The 17,444-nt window shown below is 32.3% G+C and overlaps 2 protein-coding genes and 1 pseudogene across 2 annotated transcripts; all 3 read left to right on the top strand.

Moving 5' to 3' along the window:
- The first annotated feature begins 4,876 nt into the window (after positions 1-4,876).
- On the top strand, positions 4,877-7,438 carry LOC113870772 (pentatricopeptide repeat-containing protein At4g14850). Its single transcript, XM_027507223.1, has 2 exons — positions 4,877-6,595; positions 6,839-7,438. The coding sequence occupies exons 1-2, from the start codon at positions 5,010-5,012 to the stop codon at positions 7,302-7,304; spliced, it is 2,052 nt and encodes a 683-aa protein (XP_027363024.1). The 5' UTR covers positions 4,877-5,009; the 3' UTR covers positions 7,305-7,438.
- Positions 7,439-10,375: 2,937 nt separating this feature from the next.
- Positions 10,376-11,995, top strand: LOC113870775 (annotated as a pseudogene).
- A 1,466-nt stretch (positions 11,996-13,461) lies between these two features.
- On the top strand, positions 13,462-15,070 carry LOC113870774 (geraniol 8-hydroxylase-like). Its single transcript, XM_027507227.1, has 2 exons — positions 13,462-14,349; positions 14,459-15,070. The coding sequence occupies exons 1-2, from the start codon at positions 13,462-13,464 to the stop codon at positions 15,068-15,070; spliced, it is 1,500 nt and encodes a 499-aa protein (XP_027363028.1).
- The last annotated feature ends 2,374 nt before the right edge of the window (positions 15,071-17,444 follow it).

The raw sequence follows: 17,444 nt of genomic DNA on the forward strand, positions 1-17,444 counted from the left end.
GGTTTGATGTTATGTCAGTATATTTCTGTTTAGTTGTTCATTTTTTTCTCTTACGGTAAAGAAAATATTGGCGGTTGTGTATGTATTCCACTTTATGGGATTAAAAAAAAAACAAAACAAAACTTTCTTCGGTGAAAATGGGAGAAGAGAGAGCGGCGTTTCTGTTTTGATTGATAAAAAAGACAAATTTAGTGAAAGTGTGAAACCAAGGAGGCGTGTGAAGGAGAGGGACGTTGGGGTTTCGATGCTGTTTCATATTTATTGTAGCAATAGTGTATAGTGTATAGTGTATAGTGCTGTTTCTGTTCTTGATTTGTTATGTAAGATAACTACTCTCTCTGGGTTGTGTTTATTTTTATTGGGAGAGGAAAACGCGTGCTGTAATTTCTTGGAATTATTGTATGACGTTGGTGATGGGGATAGTGGGTGACAAGGCGGGTTCATTTATTGTCCTTGTGTTTGTTGTTGCTGCGTGTGTGTGGTCCTGTTACTCCTGTAATGGGCACTAGAGGCTAGCTAGGAGGAGAGTTCTGCACACAAACCCACGAGGCAGCAGCAGTTTGGTTTTCTTGTGCGTGTAGGGTACAATGTCTCTCCAGTATCATAACCTCCAGAAATTAATTTGCTCAAATCACAACAATTAATGAATATTTTGTTGGTTCCGCCAAAGAGAAAAACAAGGCAGCTCTATATACATAACCCAAAGTATGAATATGAATTTGGATTATGTGCCTAAAGTTATGAGATCTCATCCTAGCTGGGAGAGACGATGATACTTAAAATTTGGTGAGGATTGGTCGTTGATCAATGGAAAAGGGGTATATAAGGGTTTGTTGGAAGGAAGAAAAGAATATTAGGCTTAATTAATCTTGGGCGGGTGCAGTTGATGTTGCAGGTGGCACGACTTCCTTTTCTCTCTTTATTTGCAGCTTTTTTACCCCATGAAAAATAATGCACCTATCAAAAGCAGAAACAAGTAAGAAAACAATCAAGGACGAGCGAACTAGTAAACCTGACAAGTGACAACAAGAAAACATAACCAGATAAGGTTCTTTACCATTTTCCCAATTATCAAGAAGCTAGCTAGCAAAAATCCTTAGAGAATAACGGCCAAAGTAAGAAACAGCTTAGTGATTTTAATGTCCCAAACTCCCAGGTGCCTCTGTTTCAATTCATTTCCCCGAGCTGTATTTGTGTTATCATGTATGATAAATAATTTTATCTTAGATCGATTAATAAATTTTATTAAAAATAAATAAAAATTATTATTTTTCTAATCTTATTAATGCAGTTAAAATAAAGTTATTTATCTCACAATATAATTTAGAGAAATTCACTGAGCTCCGTATTCATCTTCGAATGTCTGTTACTCGACTCTACGTTCTCTAAAAAAAGTTATCGAGACGCTAAATAGTAGGAAAACTGTCGATATGAAAACAGATGATTTTAAAATTGACAAATTAATGTTAACAGCTAACTTAAAGGAACTTCTTAAATAAACAAGTTATTAAAATATTTTAATGGTGTATTTGATGTTTATTAATTATTATCATCTTAAGATACTTGGTAACAACATCCTTCAAAATTAAAGAGCAAGGTTAGGCATAAATATTCAGGAGTGAGGTGCAATAAAAGTTAAATTTCCAATATAATTACGACACCTAATATTCATAAAGTATTTTCGCACTGTTTACCACTTCCTTAGTTATTATATACCTATGCTTGTAAAAGAAAAGAATATTTTTTGGATGTCGTCTCATGCAAATGGAAATTAACTTAAAAGAGGTCAAGAATGATGATTTGAATCAAACGTGCTTCCTTTTCTTTCTTTCTCTCTTTTTGTTTCATTCTACCCATGTTTGCTTTTGCCATTCAGAATAGCTTTAACACATGTTCTTACGAACAAATAATCAATAAGAAGTGAAGAGTCTTGAAATCTAGCTTCAAAACGAAATTTCTCAAGGTCCAGTGGTGGTAGTGTCAGGTTGGAATCCCCGGTTGCTCTTGAAAATGTTAAGACAGAGCCAAAAGTTAGCGTTGAATAACTAAAAATTCGCATTGGGCATAGAAAAGGGTTTGGATGACTTAGAATATACTCTGCTTACTAATTCCTATTTATTTAATGCGCCCTGCAGGGGAGACTTGGGGACAAACCAAGAGGATCCAAAGAGAGAGCTTCAACAACTACGGCAAAAGAATGGATAATCTTAATAGTTTTTCACACTAAAACAATTTTAATTATAAACTAAAGGTAGTTGGTTTAGGTAAGTTTATATACCAGACTATTTGTCTTTTAGTGTATGCACTATTATTATACACCAATGTTCATTTGAACAACAAGTTCATATGCCATGTTAACTTAGAGTGAGCGAGTGTACCTACTTCCCTACTTCTCATTTGGACTAAGAACATTGTTAGTATATAAAACAATAAAACATCCACGTTTAAGACCGCCCTCCCCATAACTCAGTTGTAGTTAAACAATAAATCTATATATTAATACTTTATGGAATAGAGTGCTCTATAAAGTCTCGTGCTTATATTGAAATTAGATCTTCTATTGAACAAAGATGAAATCTGCACATAAATGATTCAATCACAAAAATGTTGTAAGCTTGTTCTGTTATCTTGTCACCAGAAAGAGAAAAAAAAAAACACCGAAATTTAAGTTTGGACAGGATTTGACACCGTGGCCCCTCCTATAATTGAAAATAATGCCAACACGAAGGACAAGTTAAAAATAGGGTCCAATTATGAGGATAATCAAGCAAGATTGGCTCATCTGAATCCATTCCAAATAAATATTCTGTCGACGGAAATCATTGCTACACTATTCAATGCCTAATTTTGTAAACACCACACACATACATATTAGAGTAAGTAAAAAGTTGTAGAGGGAGAAAAAGGAGTAAGTAAAAAGTTAATTAGTTGAAAATACAAAATGACAAATCTGAGTTGTTAGATAATATATAAATATAGGCATCAATATATTGTTAAAATTTTTGTAAACTTTTAATTTTGGTATTTGAAAAAATGTTTTAGTTCTTATTTTTTTAACATTGAACACATTTTCTCTTTAGTAAAAATGTGATTAATTAAGAAATTAATATATATTGATTTTAATTAAATTCCCAACTAAAGCAGTAAAGATTTCTGTTAGCATTGATGATTGATGTATTATAAGTTATAGATGCACAAAATTGATTTGTGGTAGGTTTGGAAGATTTGGGATGGGGTATTGTGGCCGCGGAGACATTACGTTGTGAATTAACTCATTTTCCCACACAGCAATGCATCAAACAAAGCTTTGTTGTTTTGTGATCACTGCTGTTGAGTATTGAAACGGAAGATTGGAAGTGGTAAAAGTGCTTTTGTCTTCTTCTTAATATCCTGTTCTCTTTTACACTTTTTGTGACCTCGGGAATCACTACCAGCACCGTTTTCTTTTGTGACATGCCTATATAATACTCGTTGCTACTGTTTTTGTTTCCACGCATAAGGGCAACCAACTTCCCATGCTTTTCTATCCATCCATGCATATTTTTTTTTAAATAAAATTATAAAAATATAATTTCTTTCAAAAATTATCCGTGATAATTTTTATTTTATTTTTAATTTTCAATATATTTTTAATTAAATCATCATTGACAATTTTTTAGAATTTATTATTTTTTATTTTATCTCTAAATTAAATTTTTATATTTATACAAAAAATTAGTCTTAACAATTTTTAAATTTCATATTTTAATAAATTTTTTAAAAATATTATATTGCAATATAATTAATTTTTAAATACCATATATAAAAAAATAATCCTATTTTTATCTGCTTTATTTCGCAAGATTTCTTTATTCAAGAGATAATATTTACAGCTTTAATATTTGAATTTTAAAAGGTTAATATTCCGTGAATATTATATATATAATATTCTTTAAATTTCAAGAAAATGGTAAAATGTATCGAATTTTAAATATATGATTTTTTTATAGTTCAAAAAATTATATTTTATATTGATTTAAAAATTAATTTAATTTTTAGTTAACTTTAGTAACTTCAATTCTTAAAAGTTAAGTTTAAACATTTACGAGTAGTAGTTTTTTATTAAAAAAATTCATTATATTAAAATTATAAAGTGTAATGGATATTTTTTTAATATTAATTTAATCCTTCATCTTCTTTTTAGTTTCATATTAATTCTTTTCATTAATTCTATTATACCACTTAACAAAAATAACATTAATATTATTGACTTGGGATAAAAATATCGTGGTTTTGATTAACACTTCATTTTTTCCTCCACGATGGAGGTTGATGCAACCATCTTATTTTGTGATCCTTTACTTATAATTTTATCATGCTCCTCAAATTTTTTTATTTTTTAACTCTAGTTTCCTCAATCACATGTTAGCTTTCGCTTAGACAAATGCAAAAATGACAAGTGAGCAATCATCAGAAGTTTATTAGTTGTTGGAGGGTAGATGGAGGAGAAGAACAACCTTGATGGGACCGATTAAAGACGGTGGGGTTAAAGGTATGGCCGGTGAATCGATGATATGTGTTGTTAACACATTAATTATCCATGTAAAATTACTTTACTAATGAAGTCCTGTTTTTAATTGATTAGTATTAAAATGTATTTGATTTATAAGGTTAAACTAAGCTTTCAAGCATTGAACTATAGATTTTAACTTCAAATATAACTCAACTCATTTTCAAAACACATCAAATTTAATTTTTAAATGCAAACCAATCAAAATTATCTAACTTAGTAGGATGAGCCAAATCATAGTTACGGTTACTTTTGTGAAGCAAAACAACGTAAAAGATCCTGAATTAAGAATTGATAAAAAAAAAAGAAAAGGGTTTTGACGTCCGTAGGTGTGTATTACAGTTATGTGGATTTGGGTGTTGTAGCATGAAGCATTTTCCTTGTGTTTGAAATACCATGAACAAACTGAACCTTTCCTGAAAAAGCATTGCAGTGTTTTCAAACATCATAGGAAAAACCAATGAACGTGCATCCTCCAAACCTGCTGGGATGCTTGCTCGAGTCAGCTGTTTCAACTCATTCTCCCGTCCTTGGTCGTGCTGTTCATGCACAAATCATTAAGACCCATCACACCCCTCTCCCATCCTTTCTCTGTAACCACCTCATCAACATGTACTCCAAGCTCGACCTTCTTAACTCAGCCCAACACGTTTTCTCACTCACCCACCTTCGCACCGTTGTTACTTGGACCTCTATCATCTCTGGTTGCGTTCAAAACCGTCGTTTCATCCCTGCTCTCCTCCACTTCTCTAACATGCGCCGCGAGTGTGTCCCCCCTAACGACTTCACCTTTCCCTGCGTGTTCAAAGCCTCCGCTTCCTTGCAGATGCCCATGACGGGAAAACAGGTCCACGCCCTTGCGTTGAAGGGTGGCCAAATATTTGACGTGTTTGTGGGGTGCAGTGCCTTTGACATGTACAGTAAAACCGGTCTTCGAGTTGAGGCAAGGAACATGTTTGATGAAATGCCGCATAGAAACTTAGCCACGTGGAATGCATATATTTCTAATGCGGTTCAGGATGGGCGGTGTTTGGATGCAGTTGGTGCATTTAAGCAGTTTCTTTGTGCGGATGGAAATCCAAATGCAATAACATTTTGTGTATTTCTCAATGCCTGTGCTGACATGTTGAGTTTGGAGCTTGGGCGTCAATTACATGCGTTTATAGTTCGAAGTAGACATAGGGACGATGTATCTGTTTCCAATGGGCTTATTGATTTCTATGGAAAATGTGGGGACATTGTGTCTTCTGAAATGGTTTTTAATAGAATTGTCAGCAGGAATGTTGTTTCTTGGTGCTCTATGCTTGCTGGTCTTGTGCGAAACCATGAGGAAGAGAGGGCGTGTATGGTCTTCCTGCAGGCAAGGAAGGAAGTTGAGCCGACAGATTTCATGATATCAAGTGTAATTAGTGCTTGTGCCGAGCTTGGAGGGCTTGAATTGGGCCGGTCGGTTCATGCTCTTGCTGTCAGAGCATGTGTGGAGGATAATATATTTGTTGGGAGTGCTCTTGTTGATTTGTATGGGAAGTGTGGAAGTATAGAGAATGCAGAGCAAGTCTTTAGTGAAATGCCTGAGAGGAACCTAGTCACTTGGAATGCAATGATAGGTGGATATGCACATCAAGGTGATGTTGACATGGCTTTGGGTCTATTTGAGGAGATGACATTGGGCAGCTGTGGTATAGCGCCAAGTTATGTCACACTAGTTTCTATATTGTCGGCGTGTAGTAGGGCTGGGGCGGTGGAGAGAGGCTTGCAGATATTTGAATCGATGAGAGTGAACTATGGAATTGAACCAGGTGTTGAGCATTATGCATGCATTGTTGACCTTCTTGGGAGATCTGGTTTGGTAGATCGTGCATATGAATTTATTAAAACAATGCCCATTCATCCCACTATATCAGTGTGGGGAGCTCTACTGGGGGCTTGTAAGATGCATGGGAAAACACTGTTGGGGAAAATTGCGGCCGAAAAATTGTTTGAGCTTGATCCTGATGACTCTGGCAATCATGTAGTGCTTTCTAACATGTTTGCATCTGCTGGCAGGTAATAATTCAAAACATTGTTAAATAGTTTTCCTTCTTTCGTAGCCTTGACAAGTTAGTTCAATCGTTCATTTTTATTTGCTAGAATAATTTGTCATGTCCTAATTAGTGTCAATGAATTTTCTTTCTTTTTTCATTTTTCTGCAGTTGTGTAACATATTTTTGGCTACAACTTATTCTGTCTCATCGTATAACTCAACATTGTTATAGCTCATTGGCTCATGCTTATAATTGTTAAATGCAGATGGGAAGAAGCCACTATTGTCAGGAAGGAAATGAAAGATATTGGTATTAAAAAAAATGTTGGTTATAGTTGGATTACTGTGAAGAATAGAGTCCATGTTTTCCAAGCAAAGGATAGTTCTCATGAAAAGAACTCTGAAATTCAGGCTATGCTAGCCAAGCTCAGAGGGGAGATGAAGAAAGCTGGGTATGTTCCTGATACCAATCTATCGCTCTTCGATTTAGAAGAAGAAGAAAAGGCTTCAGAAGTATGGTATCACAGTGAGAAGATTGCTCTAGCTTTTGGCCTCATAGCTCTCCCTCATGGAGTGCCCATACGGATCACAAAAAATCTTAGGATTTGCGGAGATTGCCACAGTGCCATTAAGTTCATCTCAAAAATTGTAGGAAGAGAAATTATTGTAAGAGATAATAATCGTTTTCATCGCTTTAAGGATGGTTGGTGCTCTTGTAAAGACTATTGGTAGTAGTTCCTTATTTTATCTGTTTTATATGCCCGAAAGGATATAGTAAAACACAGAAAAATAAGAGAAGATGAAACAATGTACCATACTTTTAGTTGTTCAAATCTTTCCAAGCTGAGATTTTCTTGGGGATCTTTCCAAATATTAAAACATTTCGTTTAAGTTGTCGAATATTGATAAAATTTTCCTTCCTTCCAAGAAAGGACTGGACTTTAAGCACGAAACTTTTTAGCTGCCGGTGGTTGTTATTTGCATTTCTGGCCTATACACATTCTCACAATGAAGCATGAGAGAAACAAGAAAAGACAAAGAAAGAAAGAAAGAGGTGTAATATATGATGCAATAAAAATACTAAATAAAAAGAAACTAAAGTTGAAAAGTGAATGCAAAAATAGTGAATGTGAAAATATAATAGAAGAAGGAGATTGGAAGCATCGTCTCAACGCATAAGTCGGTAACATTCTCCATATGTTAACCTGCTGAACCCACTTTGAATCTCGATCTTTCAGCCGAATTACAAGACATTGGTCAATCAGGGCTATTACCCCATTGGTGTTTTAACATAGAACGAGTCCACGAGAAGCTCAAATTTTTTTTATTAAAACTTAGTAACCAACGTTGGCTCGGTCTTCCCAGAAAGAAGAGAATAAGTCTTGGTAATATGAATTGCTATCATTTTTTTTATTAGTCTAAAGAAAAACAATTATTATTAAAATTATGTTATAAAAGTAAAATTTAAGTTTAATACCAAATTATATACCGGTTGATTTCTATCCCTGTCGAGAATGAAAAATGGATACATTTGACTCCCATCTCTCATTGGGAGTTACCAAAAGCTGCTCGTGCTCTTAATTAAAAGGTATATGAAAATGGCAAAAACTTTTAAGAAAGGAAAAACTAATCATATTACTAGTATAAATACGTAGGACTTTTACGATGTAACTAGTATATATTATAATTAAATTATTATGACTCAGTGTCCCGTATAAATGTAAGTAAAAAAATGTAAATGACTTGGATTTATGAGAAAAAAAGGAATTTGAAAAAAAAATGAAAAAATAATTTTAGTATATAGATTATAGTTAGTATTAATGTAAACAAAAAGTCTTTTTTTTTAAAAAAAAATACATGTTAAAAAATTATGAAACAACGGGTAAAAAAGTAATGTAATAAAAAATATTCTCATATTTGAAAATGAAAGATTCAGTTTTATAAAAGTTTATTAGATCAAATAGCTTATGATATCCAATAAAATTAGATTCTTATATATCATCGGAATTAGCACAGAAGAGTTATACTGCTGGTTACATATCCGTAAGAGCAAGTCCAGTTACATCCATTACACACCCAAGAAAATGACCAAACCTACGGCTTAAGCCCACCTTCAAATATAGCAGATAGTTGCCATTTACTGATGTTAGGTTTGCATAGTATGTAAAAGAGAAATCCCTAGCGATAAATTCTTTAATATATATTTTAAACATATTTTTAACTAATAATTAAAATTTATTAAAAAGTAAAAGTAGTATGAATCACACTCTTTTTCACTTTTAATTTAATATTTGGATGTTATATGAGAAGGGAAAAGGTTTATTCTAAATTCCATTTTTTTAATATTAAACAATACAAAAAATTATTAAAAAATAAATTTTTGCTAAGAAATAATATAATAAAAAGTAAAAAATTTTAGATTAATTTTAATTTTAATAAATATTTTTAAAATAATTCAATTATTATTTTTTTACTTTTAATATTCATCCAAACAAAAAAATATTATCATCTTTTTCTTATTTTAAATTATCTAAATATCAAATATTTTTTATTAACTTGTTATTTTTTGCCTTCATTTCATCTCTTATTTAAACAGAGTCTAACTAACACAATAATCTATATAAAACTTAGCATCCCCTCTTTCATTTGAACATTGTTTCAGGGGAGGCGAGACTTTTCCTTTTCATGGAAATTTTTGACTTCTTATCGTAAAGGTTCATATAGATAGATTTCTTCTCTGTAATCCGTGCGCCTTTTCAATTTGTCATCATTAATTCTTCTTTTTGTTATTTCTCTTTCGTCAATTTTATTTTATTTTTAAATTATAACCCTAGGTTGTGTTTTGATGAAAAATTTTAGAATTTTTAAAAATTTAACATTAATAAAAAAATTAAAATGTGAATAAGTATAAAAAATTTATAAATAATAATTACAAAAAATTAAACATAACAAGGTACATTTTAAATTTTTTACAAAGATACGTGGTTTAAAAAGTAACACAATCATCTTTTAAAACCCAGCGTTGGACCTGGCCTAATAACAGGACTTTATTTTGGCATACATGCATGGTATCATTGAAATATAGTTTACGCGCTTTAAATTCTAATTTGATGCGTGCAAATTGAACTTCATTCAAAATTATCATATTTGAGAAAATTATTATTTGATTACAATGCAATTAACACGATGGCAGAATTTAAAAAATCAGATTTGAGGTGGAAAAAAATAACTTTCTATTTAATTAAAATATAATGCACAGGCTATAATGCAAGGATGCTAGATGCTACATGTCTAACGCATATGATAACTCCTGAAAAAACCCAAGCACACATGTCTGAGAAATAAAATTTTCGCATTGTTAGCTTTAAGGTTATCATTTCAAATAGAATGCTAAGTTTATATACAGTACAAAAAAATTCAAGGAATGTGTGGAAACAATCTCGCTAGCTTTCGTTACAATTCAATTACGGGAACGGGGATGGTGGTTCTTTTTACACCATGCATTTTGTAATTATAAATCTATTAATTCAACAAAAGATAATTGACACCAAATAACAAGTGTTTACATTTCAATTCTTGAGCTTTGCTGAAGACTATTTGGGTTTTGAATTGGCTCACAATCTATGGGTAGAATCAGTCTACGTATTTTAATAACAAGTGGGATTATTTTAATTCAACTTGTGCTTAAGTATAAATAGAGTTCCCAAGCAACGAAATTGCATCAAACAACATTCTCGCCTTTCATCTCCAAACATTCGCATACAATTTGTGATCAGCTCACTCACATCGCAATAATAGCAACAATGGACTTGGCAAGTTGTGCAGTACTCCTTCTATTGACATGGCTAACCATCTATGCTATTCGTTCAATCTTTGCAAGGACCAAAAAACCAAACTATAAGCTTCCACCGGGACCATCCCGTCTTCCCATAATCGGTAACCTCCTTGAATTGGGAGAAAAGCCCCACAAGTCATTGGCTAACCTTGCTAAAACTCATGGTCCTATAATGAGTCTAAAACTGGGACAAATAACCACTGTTGTTGTCTCTTCAAAAGAAATGGCCAAGGAGGTGCTCTTAACCAATGACCAGTTTTTGTCAAACCGAACCATTCCCCAATCAGTTTCAGTTCTCAATCACGAGCACTATAGTTTTGCCTTCATACCCATTTCACCTCTTTGGAAGGAACTCAGAAAAATATGCAACACCCAATTATTTGCCCACAAAACTCTTGATGCTAGCCAACACGTTAGGCGTAAGATAGTGCAGCAACTAGTGACAGATATCCACCAAAGTAGCCAAATTGGTGAAGCAGTGGATATTGTAACGGAAGCGTTCAAGACTACCATAAATCTATTATCAAACACCATTTTCTCCGTGGATTTGATTAAGTCTACAGGAAAAGCTGGTGAATTCAAAGCTGGTGAATTCAAGGATATAGTGACCAATATCACAAAACTGGTTGGAACACCAAACTTGGCAGATTTTTTTCACGTCTTAAAGATGGTTGACCCGCAAGGCGTGAAGAGACAACAAACTAAGAACGTTAGAAAGGTGCTGGACATCTTTGACAGCTTGGTTAAGCAACGGTTGAAGCAAAGAGAAGACACAGTTTCAGACACCAACAAAGACATGTTAGATGCCATGCTCGACATTTCAAAGGAGAACCAGTACATGGACAAAAAATATGATTGAACATCTCTCACATGTACTTTCCTATACCTTCTTATTAATTTTCTCTTGTCATTTAAAAATAATTGTGAATCTTTTTATTAGAATTATTGTGAAATTAATCAGCGGTTGAATATATAGGATATATTTGTTGCGGGAACAGACACAACAGCATCCACCTTAGAATGGGCAATGACTGAGCTACTTCGCAACTCAGAAGTAATGCTGAAAGCCAAAAAGGAGTTACAACAAACCATTGGAAGTGGCATCCCACTTGAAGAGTCTGATATTTCTAAGCTGCCATATTTACAAGCTATAATAAAAGAGACATTAAGGTTGCACCCACCAGTTCCACTCTTGCTCCCACGAAAAGCAGACAGGGATGTCGAAATAAGTGGTTACACTATCCCAAAAGATGCACAAGTGCTAGTCAATGTGTGGACTATTTGCAGGGATCCAACATTATGGGAGAATCCAACTTTGTTTTCTCCAGAGAGGTTCATAGGATCAGATATTGATGTTAAAGGACGAAATTTCGAGCTTGCACCATTTGGTGCTGGTCGGCGAATTTGCCCTGGCATGCTATTGGCCAATAGGATGTTGCTGCTAATGTTGGGTTCACTTATTAACTCCTTTGATTGGAAGCTTAAAGATGACGCAGAAACAAAGGATTTGGACATGGATGATAAATTTGGAATTACCTTACAAAAAGCTCAGCCTCTTCGAATTGTTCCTATTAAAATAAGCAATTGATTAAGTGTTCTCCATTCATTCTGTAATAATGTATGAGGTGACTCGTTTGCCCTTTTCGGGTCAGGAATTATTTCATTGTTTTTATTCCTCACCCTCTAAATGTAACAACTTGAGTGAAAAATAAACTGCTGTATTAATAAAATTCATTGAAATTATACACACGAATATTTATAGATAATATTTTATGCAAAAGAAAAGTTGTTCTTAGATAACACTAATTGCGTGATTACAACTTTTATAACCTGCTGACATAGTCACGGTTTCCCCAAGATTTATCATGAATATAGAATTTTACACTAACAGGATGCAATAAACTAATAAAAAAAAATGTTAAGATCAATCTTTAAACCAAAGATAAGCAATTAAAACATTATTTTATTTTCTAAAAGCATGCATCACTTATAAAATATTATTGATAATACGATAATTACTGTCACTGTTGAAAGAATTTTTAAATTAAAATTGATGTAGTTCTAATTAAAATAAACTATATTATATGATATATTGAAATATTTTCCATATTATAATTGTGGAGAGTGAAATATTAAAATTAATTAATTAATCATAAAAAATTAAATAATGTCACAAAAAATATTAAATTAAACTAAGTCATATACAAATTTTGCATAATACTCTAAATTTTCTAAACATTTTATAGACTGAAGTTTGGGTTGGCTAATATTTTACCTTTATAAAAAATTACCAGTTTGTTGCTCGAAATATTTGGGTCACGGAATAGCCTGCTAGAAGTCCAACGGTTACTTTTTGACATGTAAAGTGAAATAAATATATTCAAGACGTATTAATAAATAAAGGATCATTATCAGCATCTCTTTAATATATATATCATTAGCATGTGAGTTTATTTTCTTTTTCGTCTCCTCGAATTACCTATTCCAAGTCTCTCGTTGGAAAAATAAAGAAGAATACCAAAAGGAATTTAAGTTAACTATACCATGCATTTAATTTGTCATTTAATATAAGCAACAAATTAATTCAACAAAAGTTAATTATATTAAAACCAAAGAACAAAGTCTACATTTTAATTATTGGGCATTGGCGAAGAGGTTTCCTTTATGAATTGGCTCACAATCTACAGAATCAGTAGTCTACGTGTTATGTTCCTCTGTTCTTAATGTAAACAATTGATTTAAACCTAAGTATGACACGTTTAATTTATAAGTGAAATTATTTTAAGGTGTGGTGTGGTATTTTAATTTTATTTTTTTTATAAGTGCTCTATCTAAAAAATTGTAATAATTAAAAAAAAAAATCTTTCCTGAATTGTATTCTAAATTTTTTTCAAAGATATCATAGAATTTATCTTATTTTAATTCAACTTGTGCTTGAGAAGTCAAGTATACAATAAATTGAGTTCCCAAGTAACGAAATAGCATCATTGATACCGACGTTCTTCCATTTTGTCACCATCCTTTCTCATATAATTTGTCATCAACTCTCCCGCAATGGACTGTGCAAGTTGTGCAGTACTCCTTCTATTGACATGGCTAACCATCCATGCTCTTCGTTCAATCCTTGCAAGAACCAAAAAACCAAACTACAGGCTTCCACCAGGACCATCCTGTTATCCCATCATTGGAAACCTCCTTGAAATGGGAGAAAAGCCCCACAAGTCATTGGCTAACCTTGCTAAAACTCATGGTCCTATAATGATTCTAAAACTGGGACAAATAACCACTGTTGTTGTCTCTTCAAAAGAAATGGCCAAAGAGGTGCTCTTAACCAATGACCCGTTTTTGTCTAACCGAACCATTACCCAAACAGTTTCAGTTCTCAACCACGAGCACTATAGCCTTGCCTTCATACCCGTTTCACCTCTTTGGAAGGAACTCAGAAAAATATGCAACACCCAACTATTTGCCCACAAAACTCTTGATGCTAGCCAACACATTAGGCGTAAAGTAGTGCAACAACTAGTGACAGATATCCACCAAAGTAGCCAAATTGGTGAAGCAGTGGATATCGGAACGGCGGCGTTCAAAACTACCATAAATCTATTATCAAACACCATTTTCTCCGTGGATTTGGTTACGTCCACAGGCAAAGCTGGTGAATTCAAGGATATAGTGACCAATATCAATAAGCTGGTTGGAACACCAAACTTGGCAGATTTTTTCCCCGTCTTAAAGATGGTTGACCCACAAGGCGTGAGGAGACAACAAACTAAGAACGTTAGGAAGGTGTTAGACATCTTTGACCGCTTGGTTAAGCAACGGTTGAGGCAAAGAGAAGGCACAGATTCAGACACCAACAAAGACATGTTAGATGCTTTGCTTAACATTTCAAAGGAGAACGAGCACATGGACGAAAATATGATTGAACATCTCTCACATGTTCTTTCCTCTACCTTCCTTATTAACTTCCTATTATTGTGAATGTTTTTTATTAGAATTGCCGACTTAATTATTGAGCAAATAATTTAATTTGTGGTTGAATATATAGGATATATTTATTGGGGGAACAGACACAACAGCATCCACCTTAGAATGGGCAATGACTGAGCTACTTCGCAACCCAGAAGTAATGCTGAAAGCCAAAAGAGAGTTACAACAAACTATTGGAAGTGGCATCCCGATTGAGGAGTCTGATATTTCTAAGCTGCCATATTTACAAGCAATAATAAAAGAGACATTGCGGTTGCACCCGCCAGTTCCATTCCTACTCCCACGAAAAGCTGATAGGGACGTGGAAATACGTGGTTACACTATCCCAAAAGATGCACAAGTGCTAGTCAATGTGTGGACTATTTGCAGGGATCCAACGTTATGGGAGAATCCAACTTTGTTTTCGCCAGAAAGGTTCGTAGGATCTGATATTGATGTCAAAGGACAAAATTTCGAGCTTGCACCGTTTGGTTCTGGGCGGCGAATTTGCCCTGGCATGCTATTGGGTAATAGGATGTTACTCTTAATGTTGGGTTCACTTGTCAACTCCTTTGATTGGAAGCTTCAAGATGACAGTGAAGAAAAGGATATGGACATGGATGATAAATTTGGAATTACCTTACAAAAAGCTCAGCCTCTTCGAATTGTTCCTGTCAAAATACGTAATTAGACATTTATTGTGTAATAATGTATCGGGTGATTCATTCACCCTCTTTATCTTGTAGAATAAACTGAAATTTGGGTTGGACAAAATTTTACCTTTATTATAAATTATCAGCTTTAATTTTTGTTGCTCCAAATGTTTGAGTCACGGCCTCAGATTCCCATCCTAGTTTTTGACATGTAAAGTGAAATAAATATATTCAAGATGTATTAATAAATAAAGCAGGATTTTCAAGATCTCTTTAATTAATTCAGTTGATTAAATTTTATGAGATATATATCATTAGCATATGAATTTAATTTTTCGGGACATATTTCATTTCTTTTTCTTATTTTCTTTTCTCGCATGATTGATTTAAAGTCTCTCGTTGGAAAAAAAAAAATTGCCAAAAAAGTTAACTATAATTTTAAGTAAATAATAACTAATTAAGGTGCATTTTATGCTCACTTATAATATATAAAATATAATTTGAATAAATAAAAAAATGAAACTAAATATTAATTAAAATATCGATAATTTATTAAAAATAAGATAGAAAAAAGTCTCCATAATATATATATCTTATTGTAAAGTTAAAAAATAGCTTGACATTTGTTTTGGAGTGTTTGTGAGACCCTGAATTTTCTATTAGTTGAATTTTGAGATATTGCCGCCTTAAAATAGGAAATTCAATTATTTTTTGTTTTATTTTAATTTAGTTGCGTTAAATTTTCTTATCTCTTTTGCAATAAAAATGTGTATTTGGATAAATAATTTAAATTTAATAATTTATTACTCATAAAAGCTTATAGTATAAATTTATTAAAAAAATAAAAATTCATTTTAATAAATTACACTAGAAATTATTAAAATAAATTATAAACTATTTTTATAAATTTTGTTAAAGACCCCTAAATGAGAATTGATGGGCATTATAGCAGACACGGTGGGAGGGTGCCTCTGCTTGTAATTATCATGATTGAATAGATATGGATGCCCATACAAGACCTTCACAATTTGCAAGCACATTCAATTCTCTCACTCATCTCACTCATTCACCTTCTGCTTGTTATTCTATTTATTTTGCAATGACCTAAGAAAACATTAATTGGATTCAACATTAGTGTGAAGAGTTGACTCATAGGTAAGCTTGCTAAATAAAAATATATATAACAAGGAAAAAATATATAAAAATACAAAATAATAATAATAATAACATGTCATCAAATTTAATTATTAAATCGATAATTTAAAATTTTTTAAAAAATATATGCATAAATAGACCCAATTTATGCTAAGTGACTTGTCTAATTTGCAAGTCGAGTGAATCGAGTAAAAATTAATCTAAAATTTTTGTGAATTAAACTATTTTTAGCCCAACTCATCCAAAATTCAGGGTGGACCATGCTAACTTGTGGATAAGAACTTGTTTTAAAGCTATACGATCTTCATTGACAAAGAAATGTAATCCACTCCCTTCGGCTCATTAGTTAAGGTGGGGCTGCGTGTTAGTACAACTGTTAGAAAAAATTCACATTAAGTATTAAATTTAATAAATTTTCCTTTTTAATAATCTTTTATAAATACTAAATTTTATTAATATAGCTATCACTCTTATTTTTCAAAAAATAAATCCTTAATTTATCAAAATCAATTAAAATTATATATATATATATATATATATATATATAATAAATCTGTACTCTATTTTAGAAACACTCATGTCAATATTAAATGATTAAATTATTATTTATCATTTTATTATTTAAATATTGTTGTGATAAAATAAATAGTACATATCAAAATTAAACGAAAAGAAAAGGAATTTAATTATTAGTTAAATATTTTAAATAGTTTAAATAACGAAAAGTAATATTATCTTATTTCACTCTATTTCATTTTATCATTTTATGAACCCAAACATAACTTTAATATGTAATTTGAGCTTGAATTTATTCTATCCAGTCAATATGTGTATGAAATTGTATTGCTGAAATTCTTCGTTTATTCAATTCAATTCAATGTATTCCTTGACTCAATGCATTTCAAACAGTACCTTCCAATTATAATCCACAAAAGGCAACTGTGGAAAGCCCATCTAGAACACACTATGTTTTACTAATGAAAGAGAATCAATCATTTCGCAATCAGTGGCATATGTTTTGGGTTTTGAATAGGCTCGCAAATTATGGGCAGAATGCATCTACATGGATACATGTTCAATCAACTATTCAGATATCTATGATTAATTTTGTCTCACATGATGCAGTAACACTGAGCTCTTCCTTTGCTTATTATATTTTGCCTTTGTTATACAGTGAGATTCAAACTTTCGCATTGTGACTAATATTCTGTTACCCAAAGCTTTGACTGTAAACTGACATATCTCGTCGTTTAACAT

The sequence above is a fragment of the Abrus precatorius genome, unplaced genomic scaffold (assembly GCF_003935025.1).
Source record: "Abrus precatorius isolate BTA unplaced genomic scaffold, Abrus_2018 Scaffold7, whole genome shotgun sequence".
NCBI lineage: Eukaryota > Viridiplantae > Streptophyta > Magnoliopsida > Fabales > Fabaceae > Abrus > Abrus precatorius.

What these genes read in the sequence shown, in the direction of transcription:
- LOC113870774 (XM_027507227.1), top strand. Translation starts at nt 13,462, where the DNA reads ATGGACTGTGCAAGTTGTGCAGTACTCCTTCTATTGACATGGCTAACC. An exon ending in TGATTGAACATCTCTCACAT is followed by an intron (nt 14,350 to 14,458) that starts GTTCTTTCCTCT and finishes TTGAATATATAG; the next exon opens with GATATATTTATTGGGGGAAC.
- LOC113870772 (XM_027507223.1), top strand. Translation starts at nt 5,010, where the DNA reads ATGAACGTGCATCCTCCAAACCTGCTGGGATGCTTGCTCGAGTCAGCT. An exon ending in ATGTTTGCATCTGCTGGCAG is followed by an intron (nt 6,596 to 6,838) that starts GTAATAATTCAA and finishes TGTTAAATGCAG; the next exon opens with ATGGGAAGAAGCCACTATTG.